The 20,728-nt window shown below is 34.2% G+C and overlaps 1 protein-coding gene across 11 annotated transcripts in view; it reads left to right on the forward strand.

Moving 5' to 3' along the window:
• The window catches only part of LOC131435409 (uncharacterized), a 328,202-nt gene that overhangs the window by 291,862 nt on the left and 15,612 nt on the right, over positions 1–20,728 (forward strand). For 8 of the 11 annotated variants that reach the window (XM_058603256.1, XM_058603255.1, XM_058603260.1 and 5 more), the window contains 2 exons: positions 4,517–4,672; positions 5,476–5,754. In XM_058603256.1, coding sequence (XP_058459239.1) covers positions 4,517–4,672; positions 5,476–5,754 — 435 coding nt within the window. Of the gene's footprint in view, positions 1–4,516; positions 4,673–5,475; positions 5,755–10,906; positions 11,084–12,403; positions 13,751–20,728 lie in introns of those variants that run through there. The other 3 variants (XM_058603258.1, XM_058603262.1, XM_058603261.1) reach the window with 3 other exon arrangements.

Genomic DNA, 20,728 nt, shown 5'->3' on the forward strand with positions numbered 1-20,728 from the left:
TGACTTTTCAGCCCTATTATATATATATATGATTTGGTTATTACCATGAGGACATTATTTGCTTCCGCAATTCTGAGATTTTTGTATAGGGAAAATTCTAAACCTACTTGTATTGTGTAATGGGGAAAAGGAACTTATATACTAACTTACTAACTAATACAGAGAGCGAATCGATTCAATTGAAGATTGCATCGATTTTTGTCGGAATTTGCTTATAATATTATGTGACATTACATCTAATGGTTCTATATTTGTGAGTCTGTGTAACTCATTTGTACTAAACCAGGGAGGACGCTTCAAAATCATTTTCAGAATTTTATTCTGAATCCTTTGAAGCGTTTTCTTCGTGGTGGAACAACAGCTTGACCAAATTGGTACCGCATAAAGCATGGCTGGTCTAAAAATTTGTTTATAAATTAACAATTTGTTTTTTAGACAGAGCTTAGAATTTCTGTTTATAAGAGGATATAAACATTTAATATATTTATTACACTTTGCCTGGATTCCTTCAATGTAATCCTTGAAAGTGAGTTTTTTGTCATACGTTAAACCTAAGTATTTAGCTTGATCAGACCATGTCAATTCCAAGCCATTCAATTTGAGAATGTGATTATTGTTTGGTTTAAGAAAAGAAGCTCTTGGCTTATGAGCAAAGATAATTAATTGCGTTTTTGCTGCATTTGGTTTAATTTTCCATTTTGACAGATAATCACTGAAAATATTTAAACTTCTTTGTAGGCGACTGCAGATCACTCTTAGATTTCTACCTGTGGCTAACAGACTTGTGTCGTCACAGAATAACGATTTCTGACAACCATCGGGTAGGTTTGGAAGATCAGAAGTGAAAATATTATATAAGATTGGAGCTACGCTCGAACCCTGCGGAACACCGGCTCGTACGGGTAGCAATTCAGATTTACAATTCTGATAGCCAACCTGAAGATTACGATCAGTTAAATAATTTTGAATCATTTTGATCAAATAAATAGGAAACTGGAAATCAAACATTTTTGCTATTAAACCTTTGTGCCAAACACTGTCGAATGCTTTTTCTATGTCTAGAAGAGCAACTCCAGTGGATAACCCAGAAGATTTATTTGCTTTTATCATGTTCGTTACTCTGACAAGTTGATGAGTAGTTGAATGTTCATGACGAAATCCAAACTGTTCTGGTAAAAAAATTGAATTCTCATTTATATGAGATATCATTCTCAACAAGATAATTTTTTTCAAAAAGTTTACTGATAGAAGAAAGTAAGCTAATTGGTCGATAACTTGATGTTTCTGCTGGATTTTTATCAGGTTTCAGGATAGGAATTACTTTGGCGTTTTTCCATCTTTTTGGGAAGTAAGCTAATGAAAAACACTTGTTGAAAATTTTAACCAGGAGTCTCAAGGCAACATCGGGAAGATTTATAATAAGAATATTAAAAATTCCATCATTACCAGGAGCCTTCATGTTTTTGAGTTTCCTAATAATTGATTTAATTTCGTCAAAATTCGTCTCAATAATGTCATCGTGTGATAACACTTGGGTTGAAATATGCTCATATTTCAGTGAGACTTCATTTTCAATAGGACTCACAACGTTCAAATTAAAATTGTGTACACTCTCAAACTGCTGAGCAAGTTTTTGAGCTTTTTCGCCATTTGCAAGAAGTATTTGACTTCCTTCCTTGAGAGCAGGAATTGGTTTCTGAGGTTTCTTAAGTACCTTAGAAAGTTTCCAGAAAGGTTTAGAATATGGTTTAATTTGTTCAACTTCATTAGCGAAATTTTCATTTCGCAAAAGAGTAAATCTATGTTTAATTTCTTTTTGTAAATCCTTAACTATGTTTTTCATAGCAGGATCACGAGAACGTTGATATTGTCGTCGACGAACATTCTTCAACCGAATGAGCAGTTGAAGATTGTCATCGATGATAGGAGAATTTAATTTAGTTGGAGCTTTGGGAACTGGAAGATTTCTAGCTTCGATAATGTAATGATTCAAATTATCAATTGCTGTGTCGATGTCCGCAGAATTTTCTAAAATAGTTTCATGATCGACATGATTTTCAATGTGAGATCTGTAATCCAACCAATTAGCTCTATGTTAGTTGAATATAGAACTTATTGGATTAATTATAGCTTCGTTGGAAAGTCTGAATGTTACAGGAAGATGATCTGAGTCAAAATCAGCATGAGTAATCGGTTCACTACAAATGTGACTTTGATCTGTTAGAACCAGATCAATTGTAGACGGGTTTTTCACGGAAGAGAAACAAGTAGGATTACTGGGATGAAGAACTGTGAAGTGACCAGCTGAGAGTTGATTATGAAGTATTTTACCATTACTGTTATTTTGCCTACAATTCCACTGGACATGCTTAGCATTTAAGTCCCCTATTACGAAAAATTTCGATCGATATCTTGTGAGTTTTTGCAAATCGCCTTTAAAGAAATTTAATTGTTCGCCGGTGCATTGGAATGGCAAATATGCTCCAGCGATGAAATAAATTCCATGAATGGTTTCAACTTCGATTCCCAAGCTTTCAATAACTTTAGTATTGAAAGAAGGTAAAATTCGATGTTTAATTTGCCGTTGGACAAAAATGGCAACTCCACAACCCATTCCAGTAAACCTGTCAAATCGATGAACCACATAATGTGGATTACTTTTCAGTTTGACATTTGGTTTAAGAAAAGTTTCTGTCACAATGGCAATATGGATTTTGTGAACTTCGAGAAAATTATAAAATTCATCTTCACTCGATTTCAAAGATCGAGCATTCCAAGTTAAAATATTCAAATAATTATTTAACATCACTGTTAAATTTTAAATTAATTATAATATTATTTGCAAATTTCCATCCGACTTGAAATGCTTTAAAAAGTGATGAAGTCGAATACATTTGGATGATCATTTGAAAAAGTTGATCTTGTAGGTAGATCATTTTATTTTCAGTTATATCGCCTAAATCGACTTCATTTAAAGAAGCGAATGGCATTGAAGGAATATTTGTAGGTAGATTGCCATTAGAAGAAGATGATTTGGCCGGTCTACCTATTAATAAATTGTTTTCGTTAGAAGATGGACTGTGTTTTGATTATTTACATTAGAAGAAATAGGTGGTAGATTTCTACCTAATATACCAGCATAACTGACATTAGAAGAAGATGATGACGAGGTCGATCTACCTGTCAATAAATTGTTTTCGTTAGAAGACGAATTGGCAGGCGTACCTGTTTTTTGTTTTAAATTCGAAGAAATAGGTGCCTTAGAAGAATTAGGCGTGGCATTTGTAACGGTTTTTTGATTTTCAGGTATGTTCTGTAAATTTAAGGTCGTTGATTTGACTTGTTGTCTAAGCGAACGAGCGTTTAAAATTTTTTCCCTGACAGGACATTTCAATTAATTGGATTTATGATTTCCATCGCAATTTGAACATGAAAATTTATCAGTGGTTTCATTCATTGGACAAACGTCTTTCGAATGCGATTTACCACAATTCAAACACCGTATATCCATATGACAATTTTTGGTTCCATGACCGAAGCCTTTGCAACGACGACATTGCGTTAAGTTTGCAATACGATTATGTCGTTTATAATGTTCCCATGTGGGAAATGAAACTTACTTTTTCTAAAGTTTTCAAATTGTTTACATCACTTTGATTGAAGTGTATTAGGTAAAGTTCATGGGAAATTCCAGAGCGTGGTTTAGAAGTACCATTCGTTCTTTTTTTCATAAGTATTACTCGTCGGTATTATTGATGCGCACATTTGTTCTGTATCGGAGTTAATCAGAAAATCATCACCCGATGATATAGTTTTGGTGTGTGGTGGTTTCAATCAGCCACGCATTGTGTGGACATATGGATTCGATGGACATATCAACTCGGATTTCTCTCAGCTCACCGCCGCTTTGATCGACTGTATGGATTATTTGGACCTTTCCCAAGCAATCAAACAAAAGAATCTCAACGGATGTGTTCTTGATCTAGTGTTTGGCTCTTCTGAGCAGCAATTGAATATGAATATTTGTACTACCCGTTGACCTTCTTACGGGTAGTCTTATATGTTCCCAGTATTCACAAGTGGCGATCGCCTAAGTGTACGAAGTTACCGTGGTATAACCAGTTTGTCAGCAGCGTCGAAGCTTTTTAAGTTGGTAGTTAGCTTTGTCGTACTTTCCCAAACTAAAACGGTTCTTTTTTGATCATAAGGTATACGTGCATTTTCCAAAGTTAAGCATCTCTTTGAATTTAATGAACCGACGCACAAGTTCTCACAGAAATTATCAAGTTTTCCCTTATTTATAAGTTGATCGTTTGCACTTCGTGTTATTCATTAAGACTTTTAATTGTCAGATGAATTTTTTTAACAAATTAACAAAAAAACTCAATATGTTTTGTTTTAAACCTACTGTTTTTTCATTATTAAATATATGCATGACATGAACACTCTATTTTTTGTTTGGCACATGATGCCCTTCCATTAAAGCTATCTCTATTTTATCTTTATTTCGATACAGGTCATACACGGCAAGGACTACGGTGTAGAATATGCAAGGTGAATGTGCATACCGACTGTGCATCACAGCTACCAAAATGCCAGGTCAAACAAAAGCTGCTGCGCCGCCAGAAGAGCACATCCGAAATCGAAAATCGCACCGAAGTGGAGGAGGAAAGTAAGTTGCTTCTAGTTTATTTCGACTATACTGCCATTATCTATTTCACCACATAAACGATAAACACAGAACATTTTTCATAAAAATAAGATAAGCTGATGAAAATTCAATCATATCGGAAAATAGTAGATGATAGCACATTACCTACGTTTTCAATCTTGCATTCACTACATATGATTAAATACAACATAAAAGCTATTTAGATAAAACCAATTCACACATTTTGCTGAACCTATATTTGCCTGTTGTGTAATAACTCTAACTCATTAAAACTTTTCAACATCATGAAATAGATGTCAAGGAAAAACTGGAATATATTTTAAATCAATTTAACCCGGGTAGAAATGATTTGCAAACCCAAATTATTAAAGCCAAAATATCTCAATGGTAGATATTAATATTATTTTATTTGAAATAAGAGTTAAGAAAATTATAACGAAGTAAAATTTTGTCGTAAATTAAGTAAATTCGTATCTGGTTCTGATGCAGTTTATTTGATTGATTTTTATTCGAAGATAGAACTACTGGATTAATTGTACTTAATAGAATTGAAATACCTCATCAATAACAAAATAAGATATAATAACTAATATTGATGCTAAACAGATATTGTACTACTTCTCGAGTCCTATGGTGAAATATCAAAAGAATATCAAGTATCGCTAAGACAGCACATAAACATCAAGACAAGATATGATGGTAAAATTTGTTATTATTTTTATCTCTGTTTGCCATTTACATCTACCCGGGAATGCATTCCAATACTAAAATCGTTCATTGCTAACACTCACCCACATCCACAGAACCAACCGACATCGATCAGATCTATCAGGTCCTGAAAAGGGCGGGAGAAATTTCCAGCGGCAAAATTGCCGAATCAAAAGCGCAAACCAACAGCGCAGTTAGTGATTCCAATATGACGAGTGGTGCTAGTAATCCACAGCTAGAAATACCTGTAGTTAATGTGCCTGAATATCCAGATCGAACACCTAGAAGGGGACCAGTTAAATCTCAGGGGCCAAATTATCAACCGCATAAACAGGGACTGTCAGCACCAAACACGACGGACATGTCGAACTCAGGTCCGCATTTAACCTGTTAACATTAGAGGCTTTCTGCTATTCTATTCATGTATTTTCTTTGTCTTCCGATGCTAATTTATTTTTGTTTCTGGAACGTGTAAGGGTTGATAAACTGTGCCAGAGTTCAAAGTACAAATTGTAGATAGTGTAGAGATTTGTTTTCATATGTTTATGTGGATGATGCAGTTAATTGCACTGGTTTGTGGAATATTATTGATTGAAGTTTGTTTTGATTTGAGATACCCACAAAAGCACAATTTATTCTAATAAAAATCAAACGAAAAAAAATCTTTTATCATCTTACTGATTAAGATCCTGTGCGATCCAGTAATTTTGTAGACTTCATACCGTAAGATATCCAAAGACGTCTTTTCAATATGTTGGTAGAAACAGAGGATAAAGCATGTTCCTCAAAAAATTGTATCTGACTTAACAAAACATTAGAGACACGAACAAAGTATACATAAAAAACAAAATATTTCGAAATCGAATAGTGTTGTTTTTTTCGCAAAAAATGTATATTAGGATGCCATCGAAATTCATAAATCGGTAGTTGCTAAAAGATTTAAAAATTATTTTCCCGAAAATTTTTTTTTTATCGAAAGCAATCGATTTTTTTGCGGCTGAAGTTTGAAACTGTTAATAATACTGCTGAATAGTTGTTTCCAATTGTATTCATGCGTCTCTTCAATCACCTCGAACCGTGATTTACATTTGGTATGGGATATTTTATCTTAAACTCCAGCCTCGTCTCAATTCGAAAACTATTATTCTTTGGGATTTTATTCGCATCTCAATCCAAAAATTTTCCATTTCTTGGATTTGATTCTTTACAAATTTGCTTGAAATAATATCAGATCTCAACGTTTCATAAATTTGGAAACATCTAGTAGAAATAAAAATAGATTTCGATAATTTCACGTACCGTAAACAGGTAAAAATAATTTGCAAAAATACATCTTTTTCGTACACATATTTGGAGCAGGAAATTGAATATAATATACTATAATATGAAAATGGAAAAATTTCGAATCGGTTTAGTAGATTTTGCAGGATCGTGTTCACGGACTTCGGAAAATTGGTTTTCAGATAAATGCGTTTTAATTTTTTTCTCAAAATGTGAGCAGATGAATATTTTTAGTAACTTACCCTGAATCAGTCAATTGATTTGAAATTTTGACACAATGGGCCGTATGAATAAAATGTAGTAAAGTCTGTTGTTTGTAGTATCTTCTCAAAAACATAGTCCACAGAGTAAAACACCTTTGGTTTGGTTTTAATTTTTCTACTAGTAGCATCCTCTGGAGCTACCTACCGAAAAATTGTAGTAAATACTACATGTTCGAACGTTGTTGTGTAGTAAAGTCTCTGCTTTTGACAGGAACGTGATCCACATGTAGCATTTACTACCGAAATTCAAGCATGCTACGTTTTATTCATACGGCCCAATATTTTTGAAATGTTAAACTAAAATGATTTTCCGAAACTGTTTATCCCTTACGGTTCTTTCTTGCCATCCATGTTTGAACGAATGGCTTCAATTGCACTCAGACTATTTGTGAAGAGGAAATAATGGTTTGGAGATAATGTAACGATTACACTCAAGCTATAATAAACTGCTGCTAACTCTGTAATATAAACAGATGCAGGTTCTTGAAGCCTAAACATTATTGTTTAAAACCAAACCCAGTAGTCTCTTCCATTCGTGATCCGTCCTTGTGAAACCTGTCTGATCTTACTTGAAAATATTTTTGGCATTTCCATCGAGTGTATGTGATCCGGAATTTCACGCACTTCGCGCTACATGGATGCGTCGAAAAATTACATTAAGTCAGGGGCATTTAGGAGGGTGTCACGTATAGGACTATATCTTGAAGGGTCGATTTCCTGTGATATGGTTAAGATATACTACCACGAGTCTTGTTTGAGATTAGAGCTCGTCTAATCTTTCGAAGTTGTTAGTAACGAGAGGATTCAGTACCTCACATCTTATTAGCAGCCACGATGTAAGCTCTCAAAAGCGATCTTTCAATGGAAGAACTCCCACCTTGAAGTTCAGACTCATTGTATGTGTCAAATGCATGCAGACTAAGGTAATTCAAAAACAACTACTTTATTAATATGGGAGTCTGCAGCGGAACGAAAGCAAACGCATTCACATACCATCACCACAAATATCGTTGTCTGATACAATTTTATTAGATCTTCCGGATGAGCACCCCACCAAAGTCCTGTTATCGATCGAAGAAAATTTACTTTTTGTTGGCATTTTGTAAAGACGACCAGCTCTGTTTTCGCCGCAGAGTATTTGATACCCAGATGAACAGCCCAAACGGACAAGTTATCTAAGCTACCTTGCAATGATTTTTGCAAATTTAAAGCTGACATTGGTATTAGTGTGCATTACTGAACAGCTGTCAATGTCGTTCACGAAAAAATTATAGAGGAGCGGACAGAAGCATGAGCCTTCAATGTCTGAAAATACAGATACCATTTGTTGTTTTTTGAGCGAAAGCAATGCAATGCAATCAATCGTCCCTTTATTTCTACGGAAGCCAAACTGAGTATCTGACAACAAATCGTTCATTTTTTCGAAAATTTCCAGATACAAGACAACATTTTTGTTTGTTTCGATTTTAGAGGTTTTAGCCTTAAGAGACGAGAATCTTCGGTCCACAAAAGCTTTCTGACTCTATGTGCGGGGTTGGGGATCAAACCAAGGTGGGCTGCGTGAAAAGCATCGACTTACCCATCCCGCTATACCCGTCTACGAGGACAACATTGCAATGGATCTATATATGAGTAGTGATTAGCATTGACGAAATGCTAATCTATAAAATGCAAGGAATGCTGCAGACGGTTTTTTGAAAACAAGTTAACAATGTAAAATCACATTAAGGGAATTAGACGTCAAAGCGAAATACCTGACCTATGTGAAGGATTTTTAATAATTTTTGCGTTTCAAATGAATTATTACATACAAATCAATTCGCACCCTCTCATTCTGTTACTGACGTAGAAAGCGATAGCACCCAGTGGACGCCGTTCTATTGACCAAATGTTATAATCACACGGGGAGACATGAGATAGGAACTTGTGAGGACTTAGTTATCGCGCCTTTTGACGTCCAGCGAAATATTATTTGCGTGATTAACTAATTGCACCCGGAAAGCAACATTTTCGATAATCCCAACGTACATTTTGTATTAGTAATCGTTAGAAATCATTGAAACAATCTTTTAAATCAAAGCATACTATTGAATCGAGCGTAGGGCAGCTTAATGTCCGTAGAGTGACTGTTATGAGAAAATTAGTGTATCAAAGAAATAGCTTTGTTTCTCTGCCTGTTTGTACCATAAACAAAGACAGTGTTAGTGATAAAGCTCTTGTCTTAAACACTTATTAAATGAAAGAGGCGTTTTGGAAAGCAGCGCTTTATAATACTTTCCCCTATCACTTATTTGTTCTGTGATTTTATACGGCTGCTGAGGAATTATGTCCAAGGCGAATGAAAAAACTGAAAATGTGGTCGTCTTGAAAAATGTGTTCAATTTTCATCACATATACCAGAATTACTAAAAAATGTGTTTCTCAGCCGTATTTAAATGAAAAACTCACATTTTCAAAAGAAATATGTTAAAACCATTTAGAAATATGTCAATGTTTTCTAAAGAGGGCATATTATAACACTTTACCCTAATCATTTCTGTTTTTCTTTACGTTTCTTCTTCGACTTATCAAATCATGGAAAATTCAATTGTCACTGTCACTTAGCAAGTAGAGTAAGCATTGCATTTGCTGACTGACTTAAGTTGAACTGTGGAGTGTTTTCCACTGTTTAATAGTTGTCATTTTCAAATTACGTTATGCTTTAAAATGGGGAAAGAGGTTTTAAATATTGTGCAAATTTCGTGGGGAGAGGTTTTTTGACAAAACGTGACGTCATGTAAATGTTATTTTTAATTTTTAGTTAAAATTTTTCGGTTTTTATATGTGGCGTTGTCCTCGAAAATAGTGCCTACGTGTGAAAACAAATTTTCGATAGAAAACGTTAGGTTAAGAAAGCGCTTATATCATATCTAAAGAAATGAAATGATATAATTAACTATTAGTCAAAGCAATGGTATTGTATCTGATTTTATCACAATTCGTTGATTGAAAGTCGAGTACAGTGAGGTCTTTTTTTATGCGGTCTTTTTTTATGCGGTTTTTTTACGCGACTTTTTTTATGCGAATTTTCAGTTATGCGGTTTTTTTCCATGCGAAGTTTCAGAGTTATGCGGTTCTTTTTATGCGAATTTTCAGAGTTATGCGGTTTTTTTATGCGTTTTTTTTTATGCGGTACGTAAATTCGCATAAAAAAAGACTTCAGTGTAATTGTCAAAATAACATTGCGACTCTACTAATGAGATGATCATTGGTACAATGACCCTATATACCATATACAATATCAAAAGCCGTAACATTTTACCGAACTGTTTTGTAAACGGTGGGGAAAGGATAGGACAGAGCATAATAAAACAATTTATCATCTAGAATCTCAAAATTTGTGACTACTTTAGAAACGAAGTGAAAGAGATGTTTATTTTTTATTTTTTTATTTAGCGTTACTATTTGTGCATGACTTACTAATGACATGTCGAATACCAAACGTAACGCAAAATATATTCTATGTTAAATAAAAAAAATTTTTACTGTAGTCCTAATTGAAAAGCTTTCTTTTCATAATATAAACGGATTTTAAAATATTGAACGCAATTTGTGAAGTCTTCAAAGAAACATTCAAAAGTATTCTGATATATATCTCTATACTGAATTCACTTCATGCTGCAGTGTTTTGGTTTCTAAAACTCATCGACTTTGAAAATCTTCAGAATAAACCATGTAAATTAGTCGAAATGAAATTGAAAAAAAATTAACTTTAGGGAAACATATCAAGATGGAAATAGAAGAGGTATTTCTATTTCATTTAATCCTTGTTGATTGAATTCTAACGCCATATTTGAGCGCCACTCAAAAACAATATTGATTGCATATAATTTGCTTCAAAGTTCCGAATTCAAGAACTGTTACTTGAGAACAGCGTCATCACGACATTACAATTACAATATTAAATAAATAAAAGCTCCCAATATTTCTTCTTGCCACGTAGATTTGCGTTTCCAGGTGCTAACCATTGGTAACTCTTCCGCTACAAATTCTTCGGGAAATACATCACTGGTCGATACGGGAACGAAACGAAAATTGTTTGCTGGCTTCCGTCCGATGTCCGGTTTCGGATTGTTGAGAATGCGCTCGGCACAGAACCGATCAATATCTTTACCAGAAAGTAACCGTGTTGTTGAAATATTTCAAGTGTTTTTGTCTAGTCGTGTAGTGTTTAGTTGTGTCCTAAACTTCAATGTGGCTTGTTGAATAATATACCACTACTCTGTCAGAAAGCTAATGTTCTTGCATCTCATTGTCAATAAGTTTTTTTAATTATAGTTTCATGAACACGAGATCTGTTATCTCGTTTATAATTGATCTTGAATCTCAATGTTAATGTGTTTTAATTTGAGGTTTATGAACACTCGATATGTTACCTATCGTGTGACCATTTTATTTACGTGAGTATATTTAAAATATGTTGTTTCCCTTTGTGTTAGATATCCTATTTGGTCAAAGACCAATAAATTTTACTAATTGTCGGTTCATTAATAAGTGTACATATATTAATCATTCCAAAAATTAATGGAATTTTGCATTACTATCTGCCAGTGCTAATTCTTGTTTAGTAGTCTGTAAATACGATCGCATTTCTAAACTTACTACTGTTTTCATTATATATATATATATATATATATATATATATATATATATATATATATATATATATATATATATATATATATATATATATATATATATATATATATATGTTTTACGTTTTACCTTTTACGACCTAGCTATTGGGGGTGTAAATTAAGAGAAACAATCCCTTGATGTATAATTAAATATTGATTTAAGATGACGAACTTGTAAAAATGCGAACAATTGGAGGCATGTGAACTATTTGTAGAATAATTTATGATCAATTAAAACAAGTTTGAAAGCGAGGGACAGGGTTGAACCTCGATGATGACTGAATATCGCAAATACTTCTCCTGGACAAATCAATTCTGATTCATTATACACTTCAACAAAATACTCTAGTAATTTTCAGTGTGTCTAATTTTTACATCATTCTATGAAAACCAGTTTTTCTTTGGTAGGTTTTACTAACAAAATATCATACACAATTTCACATCCCAGAGTCGAGCTACCACGCACAGCGAATTGTTTCAATTAGATCTTAAACCATATCTAGATCATTCACAATTGCATCCAAACTGCTGATGTCATTTAAAATTCCATTCGGACCATTATCTAATCAGTCAATCTGTGTGGTTTACCAATATTTCCGTTCACTTATCCCATTTGATACATCCTAACTCCCGTATCCTAAAAGCAACAACGCATCGAGCAATGAAGCACCCTACTGAGTGTGTGTTTGATGATCTTGCTTATACAATGTGTGCTCACAGCAGCTGATATCTAATACCTTGTTTCGCGTATTTCCATTATACCAATGAATAAATACGTATTTTGTGTGAAATCAATCTTCTAGACGAGGAAGATGACACTATGCTATCGGCCCGCCCATTCGGTCAGCCGCTCTGCTTCGTCGCTGAAGAACAGCAGCCGGAAGAACCACCAACAAGCAAGAAAGGAGCAAGACGCAAGAAATGAGTAAATCTGCGAGGATGACACCAATCAACCTTTCCGTCCTATATTTGTTTGAATTTTTCTATTTTAAATTTCTGTTTGTTATAAATATGTTCGCATTCATGTTTTTGTTATTCTAAAACGTTTATTATACAAAATAAAATTACTACGTTTCGGTGGACGGTTAGCATAATCGATCAGTTTTTAGCGTGTTGAAAGCACAAAACAGCACAGAATCGTTTTTTTGTGTACACTGGTTTATGCAAAGATTGTAATGGAACCTAGAAGACATGTTGAGCTAGATGTTTTACTTACTTCAAACGAGCTGCCAATCGCGAATCAAATAGTGTAACATTCAATAAATAAACTGGTAGTTTGACATTAAAATATGTGGCGAGAAAATGATAGTAGCATTATAAAAATCGATGCACAATTTTAACTAACTTGATTTTAAACTAAAAAATAACTCACTGTCCTACTGGCAAGTATATTAACGAAACTCATTCCAAGTAGATCCGATTGGAATATTTGAGCTTTTCGTAAATGCTGAGATATTACATAAATTAACGATTAAACAACACAATATTTCATTCAATGCTTAAATTGTAACTCATTTATTCTTATGCTGTCCAAATAAAGATAATCGCAATATGCACATAATAGCAAATCATGGTGATAAAAGCATGAGTTAGAAAAAAATATGAAAGATTCTATGATTGAAGCATTGGGTGTAGATTGGGTTGTTCTGATTTTCGATCGATTATATTCACCTCTGCCAGGAAGAAGTTAAACAGTGTACACATAACTATTACAGCTTATCACGTATTTTCGAAGTTTGGTCTATAGTACTTTAGTCTTGCTAGGATTGTAATATAATTGGGTCATACAAATAAAACAGGAAGTGAGTTATTTTGAAGAGATAACTAGGTTGCATTAATCTTATCAAGTAGGTCAATATAACTCTCTCTTTCTTAGCACTCGATCGAAGTTAAATGTCACAATGAAAAAGAGACAAAGAATTTTTTTTCTTAGCCACTTACCAGGTAGCATGAACTTACCGCACTCGTAAACGTGAGGAAATATCAATTTGAATAACCGATTAAGAAACACCCACAAACTGTGATAACTAATTTACGAGAGCTTATTGGATCAACGAAAGGCTGAAAATCACTTAGAAACGAAGAAATACGCGAACAAGTATGTTGTGCCAAAAGCAGTAATAAAATAATGTACACACGATATCTGCAAACTGAGCTGTTTTGTCTGATCCGAAAATAGATTATAATATATCTTATATCACTCCGTATGTGAGCCTTAATGAAGCGCTATTTTCGATTTATTCACTTTTATAGATTTCTGATAAGATATATTTCAACAAATTCATAAAAAAAACATTTTCTGAACTTAAGAGTTTCTGTTTTTGGATTTACCGACTAATGTTAGTAATTCTTTTTTTTTATTTTCACCGAAACAGTTACCGGACATTTCTCGTCACCTTTTTGCACCAACACTAGACAGTTAGATTTTCACTCTAACTGGTGATCTATGACTTTTGAGACTCCTTTTATTGCCTAAGAAAACTGATATGCTTCAAATATGTTGTCTTCGAATCATCAGTACATAAAAGTTTATGTTGAACCATTATGTCACCTAGCAGTTCAACATGAACCGCTAAGCGACGAAGTTTCTACTATTTATAGAACACTTGTTGTTTTGCACGTGCCGAACGAAAACATTTTTTACCTGAATGATCAAAAATGATTCGACCAGTATAAGTCGAAAAAATGTTTTCGTTCGGCACGTCAGTGCCAAAGTACATTGTACTTTGGTACAAAACGGTACAATAAGTGCTCTACAAATAGTAGACACGTTACCCCTGTTTATCGGTTTATGTTGAACTGCTACGTTGCACAAAAACATGATAAGCCGTCCCCGTCTTATCTCATATGTAACAAAAAAAAATTTTACTGCCAAAAAACTTTACAAAATCTAATAGGAGCTTAGATAAGCATCGACTATCCATCTCCGTAACCAGATAGCATAGCCTTGATATTATATTTCCTTTGTGGAATTTGACTTTCTGTTTCAACAGACTTCGCAATCGATTCATAGCGTACAGAACCATTGCATGGTTCGTGCTACGAACTAAGAATCCTTCATGGTCGGGGCGTAAACATACGACAACTGACTTGTAAGACTAGCGGCATATGCATTGAACCGTCAATCCGGGCCGGATGCAAATCCAATGAAAAATGTGTGTGTACTAATAAAAATACTACTTCTCAAACTCAAGCTGAATAATTTGAGCATCGCGATTTCCAAATAATATTTTGTTGTTATTAATCAGTAGAGATCATCATTTTATTTAAAAGACAGCATTGTAAAGTCGTGCAAGTTGATGAATCAAATGTTTTTGTGATGCATGACTCCTTATAAAAACTAATATTTTAAAAACGGTCACGATATAACGAAGCGTAAACAGAGTAAGGAATCAGGCTTACCACACGTATGTCGCTTGATAGCTTTGAAGCATCCATCTCTCTTGAAATTTGAATTTTGTTTAGTAGTGTTTCCACCGAAAACCCCAAAATAATCAACAATTATCATTAGCTGTCGATATTATTCCTGTTCGTTATCAAATTGGATTCTTCCAGCGCTGGCCCAGATCGAATTCCATACATAGTGATAGAAAACTGCTCTAACAGTATATTGGAGCTACTATCCAACATATTCTTTACCATACTCGCAAAACTACATAACAAGTGTATCAGTAAATGCCGAAACTAACTAAAAAACCTGCCATTTAGGGGTTATGCTTAACGGTTCAAGTTTAACTGTTTAAGTTTGCACTAAGCAGTTCAATTTGAACTGCACTGCACTGACGAGTCTAAGGCGAAACGTAAAGAAAAGTAAAAAATCTGTATTAATCCACCTAGTGGTGTAATGTAGCCTTCCTCATATTATATTCCCTCCTATATCTTAGCTGGAGTTATTAAAACACTATAAATTTAAAAAAGTTTAGTTTTGCACGATTTCCATAACAGTGCGTTCCATTATAGCTTTCATCCCGGTACTTCCGGAAATAGGGACCCGGAAGTAAATATTGAAACTAATTTAGATCCCTATTTGCAGTACTTTCTGAACCGCATTTCGGGGACTGGGGTATAGCCGAAGTAATGGCCAGCAACTTACATAACATATATAATGGAAAAGATTTGAGTTCAATTTAAAAGATTTTTTTCTTAATTTGTATCGTCGTTGTATAGAACGAAAAACGACGGCTTAACATTTCAAACACTCATCACATTGTAATTCCGGAACCGGAAGTCATAGCAAGACAAAATTCGGGATCTTCAATCCGAATCTAAGGTAGCAAAAATCGGTTGAGGCCGTCGCGGAAAAAAGTAAATGAGTTTTGTTTTGGAGGTTTTTGACAACTGTTTCCGGTGCTTCCGGAATCGGATTCCGGGGACCGGTATATCCGATATGAGTTTGTATGGTTGTCAACTTTCCAGACCTATGAACCGCAGAATCTTTTTTACTTTTTTCAGAAATTAGCTAATTTTTGCACATTCTTCTATAACAGCAAGCTATTGAATTTGTAGTTTTTCCACTCGTTACACTATTGGGCACTATTGGACACTATTGGACACCACAATTAGACCAGCGCTTCTATAACATTCCAATACTTATCGTGTATAACAATTTATCTTTTGCCTTCAGCGTTTGTTTCAGGTAGTAGTCGCTGGGGCACATCGGTTGAGTATGGAGGGTGCGGTAGTGATTCGATGCAATTTCGCCATGGTAGCGAGCAACTTGTTGCAAGACGCATTGTCTTGGTGGATGAGCACTTTTTTCTGTTTCATTCGGAGTCGTTTCTGACCGATTTAGTTTTTTAAATGAATCGATTTTAACATACTTGAACCTATAGATCTCATTGGTGACGTAGCCGAAAAATTGTGTTTTTTTCAAATCCATTGTTTTGAAAATTTAAATCCATTGTTTTGAAAATATAAAGACTAGCGTCACTTAAATCAGTATATATCAATTATATTACCGTCATATTATCCATATAATTTCGCGAATGTTTAACACTGTTCAGTGAATTTCCCTCAAATGAATATAATTTTGGATTTGCATGATTCAGTGAATGAAAATATCGTGGGATCCATTTCTGGCCCTAAGAGGGACTAATGTGAAGAATTTCTCCGATACTTGACACATTTTATCCATTCCACAGGGTTTTGCTGTTAATTATTTCATTTCGGAACTTAGCACATCTACATGTGACGAATCATTGATTTTTTCTGATATTGAATACTTTACGGTGCATTCGAAACAGTGGAGTACTTCGGATAATCGTAGATAATCACTCCACTACAGGAGCAAAAATACTTCGATTTAGTAATAAATAGTACCAACCAAGATTGTTTTCCTTTTGGTTCCCACTCGTAGTCTAACTCTGCGCACCCAATTTGTCTCCGACTATTATTGACTGATGCTAGCCAATGTGCAAAAGGGAACATTTATAGACTCAGTAAATTTTCATGTTCTGTGTTTGGACCTATTTTTCCACTATATAAACAACTTTAACGTAATAAACTTGATATCGACAAAAAATTCTTTAGTTAAACAATTAAAGAAAACAATCAACAAGTAAAATGTTAATAAGAAAGCAAAACTGGAGTAATTTCATAACATTGTGTGTAAAATTTTGAAAATGCACCCAGATGAGTTGAGTCGCCCATAAAACTGCTGAATTATGAGACTTTTCCAAACAATAAGTAACTTAACACTTAACCTTAAATTGAAATAGATATAGTCCTCAAGCAATCAAAACAAGCATACATATAATAGCTATCAGATTTGATATGAGAATTAATTTCTTTGCCATGTAAAAAACTTCGTTTCGGTAGTTGTTTTCGAGTAAAATAGCTTCCAATCGACAAACGTTTTTCAGTTTTCCGATAAATATAATATAATTCTTGGACTAATACGTGTAGCATTTGTAATTAGATGAAACATTGAATACCGGAATACCACTGTTCAGTATAGTAGCTTCTCTTCTACGAATACTCACCTCAATCGATGTCAGGCGATGTTAACAACTATAGGTTCCGCAGTTACGCTACAATCTATTTCATGGATTGGAGCAAACCTTCCGCGTTAATTAACGGCACTTTGCTTCGGTGCTTTACCTATAAAACACTTTCAAGTGTCCAACGAAATTTCTTCCCAGAAGATGGAAGCAGGCTCGACTAAAACAAAACACCAAGTACTTAATTGCGCTCTACTTTTTTTCAGAACACGAGATGATGATATCGTTGAAATCGAGGAAAGTTTCGAGTTTTGTGCTCTGCTTGTTTACTTTTTGTGCTCTGTTTCCATATCGATTACTTGTTCAACTTCTATTCATCTGCCAATTAGGTGAGGTAGTCTTGTATCAATCTCGAAATTCAACGAATATAGGTATTATTTTTCATTGAGCGATTAGTGCTGTTCGTCAAAAAAATACTATCACACTAACAATGATGAAACAACAAAAACCTTTGTCATTATCCGCCCCACGCATAGACGAATTCCATGCTTTCTGCAATACAATAACATTATTGTGCATTCTGTTTTCTGTCGCCCATTGGACTAGAACTGATAATTTGTCTAAATTTAAAACTAAGCTTATTATCCCAAATTAGTGAGATTCGGTGAACACTTGATCGAATTGACTTGGCATCGGCTCTCGTTGATACACGAGTATAATGAAATCATTGGGATGACCGGTCAACTTTCAATAACGGGCAATATCGTGACATCAATCTCTCATTGATAAAATTGGGTCGCTCCAATCAATTGATCACCGATACAGTGAAAGACTTCCAAAGAAAGATGAATACGACATACTGTATCAAAAACATTGCAGATGGGTCGGAAAACGCTAGTTTCCTCAGAACGATGAGTTGTTTAGAATAAACAATATGAAAATTGGCGAAATTTCATTGCAGCTGTTTAAAACATACGGTGTGAAAAAGTAAGATAAGGATGAAATTTTCAATAATGCTTTACTATAAGTAAATTCATTTCTATTTATTTGTTTATTTTTTTAGCAGGGAAAAGCCCACTGAAGCTAGTTTCTGTCAAACGTGCTCTCCAACAGGCATAATACCTCCTCTTCTTATGCAACAACAGATTACAATCATCCAAATGACACGTTTTTCTTATACTTAATTCAATATTATCAACACTAATTAGGCTAAAGTTATAGCTGAACAGTGACAAAAACTATCAAAGTGAAGGGTTCTTACTGTCCTTGGATGTCTTTTGACTTTTGGACTCTGATAAAAATAAAGAGTAACTATCTCCAGCGCGTCAGAAGTAATCCCACAGATTTACATCTCAAGTAAATGCTTCTACATATCTCTGAAAAAGTTGATACCTTGAAAAAAAAGAGTAAACAATTGTTTTACGAAAACTTGCTTACCAATACACCTCACTCAAAATTTTGGAAAAATTTGAAAAACTCATTCTTAACTAAGAAACCCTTCTTAATCCACCTAGTGGTGTGATAATGCCTTTCTCTTCTTTCATAATAGTCTCATGAAAATATGTTTCATACTTTTATTAAATAAATTTGGATACTAATTTTGACACCAATAGATTCAGATTGATTCGAGTAGTTCACAAAAGCATGCTTAAGTGTTTATGTCACACAGTCAGCATCATTTTTCCAAACTAGTGCTTGACATTTGCGTTGCCTATTTGTATGAGAACATTGATGCTAATCTAAAATAAAAAAAGCCTTCTCAGTCCACTTAGTGGAATTTTCATATATCTTGAAAAATCACCATAGAGGGGACTACATGAAATTTTCGAAATCGAAAAAAAAATTTTTGATGCCAAAAGGCTTAGAATTGCCTAAAATGTCGAGATTTAGTGTTATCTCGAAAAAAAATTTTTTGAAAAAATCGACTTTTTGGGACATTATCAAAATTTTTCTGAGTCCCAGAAAGTTGGATGACACTAATTTTCAATGTTTTATGCAGTTTTAAGAGTTTTGGCATCAAAAAATTTTTTCGATTTTGGAAATTTCATGTACTCCCCCCTATGGAGCTTTTTCAAGATGGAAAATTGTCAAACCTTTACCACCGGGCAGCACCCCTTACACATGTCCGATTTAGCTCAAATTTTGCATGAAGGCTTTTTTCGAGGTGCTTAAACTTTTGAGCACTAGAACTTAACAAAAATAGAGGTGATCCCAAAATTTTGGCACCCTTATTATATAAGAGCGGTAAAAATCAACGTGTTTTGTCGGTTACGTCACTTATACAATCATATCTCCGGAACCAAAAGCCTCAGCCATTTGATCTTCGAACTTGATCAATGGCCCGACAGTAGCTTTCAAACGAGCCCAAGTTTGTTAAAATCGGTTCAGCCATCTCTGAGAAAATTGAAAATTGAGCGCGTTCAAATATCTTCGAAAAGTGCACACACACACACACACACACACACACACACACACACACACACACACACACACACACACACACACACACACACACACACACACACACACACACACACACACACACACACACACACACACACACACACAGACATTTTCCGATCTCGTTGAACTGAGTCGAATGGTATATAACACTATGGGTTTCCGAGGCTCCGTTCGAAAGTTGGTTTTTCCAGCAATTCTAATACCTTTCTATAGAGAAAGGCGAAAACGATAAGATGAACCTCATAGAAAATAGTAGAAGAATTGTTTTTTTTTTTTTTTCATAAATACGTTTATTTCTTAAGGCAGTTTACATAAGTTTTTCTTCGCCGTAGCATCACTTTTACAAAATATTCTTATCCTAATTTAATTCTAACATAGTCACAACGTTTTGAATTTATTAAAACATATTCTCTTATAGCTTAAATATCATCTTAGGTAACTCGTCATTAATTATGAAATCTACTCGGAAATATTATTTGAACCAAACGATTAACTTCTATAATTTATAAAATAAGCTGCTATTTTCAGACATTTTGTTGATAATTTCATAAACTGTTTCGAGTTTGTTTGTATCAATACATAATTTTTATTCTAATTTAGCTTTTGGTTGAACTCATGGACGCAGCTGGGATCAGAACTAAGTCTTAAATGGGGCCTTTGTTAAATTGAAACTCCAATTTTCTTTATGAAATGATAAATAAGTTTCATGTATGAAAGGTCACGACA

The sequence above is a fragment of the Malaya genurostris genome, chromosome 3 (assembly GCF_030247185.1).
Source record: "Malaya genurostris strain Urasoe2022 chromosome 3, Malgen_1.1, whole genome shotgun sequence".
Taxonomy (NCBI): domain Eukaryota; kingdom Metazoa; phylum Arthropoda; class Insecta; order Diptera; family Culicidae; genus Malaya; species Malaya genurostris.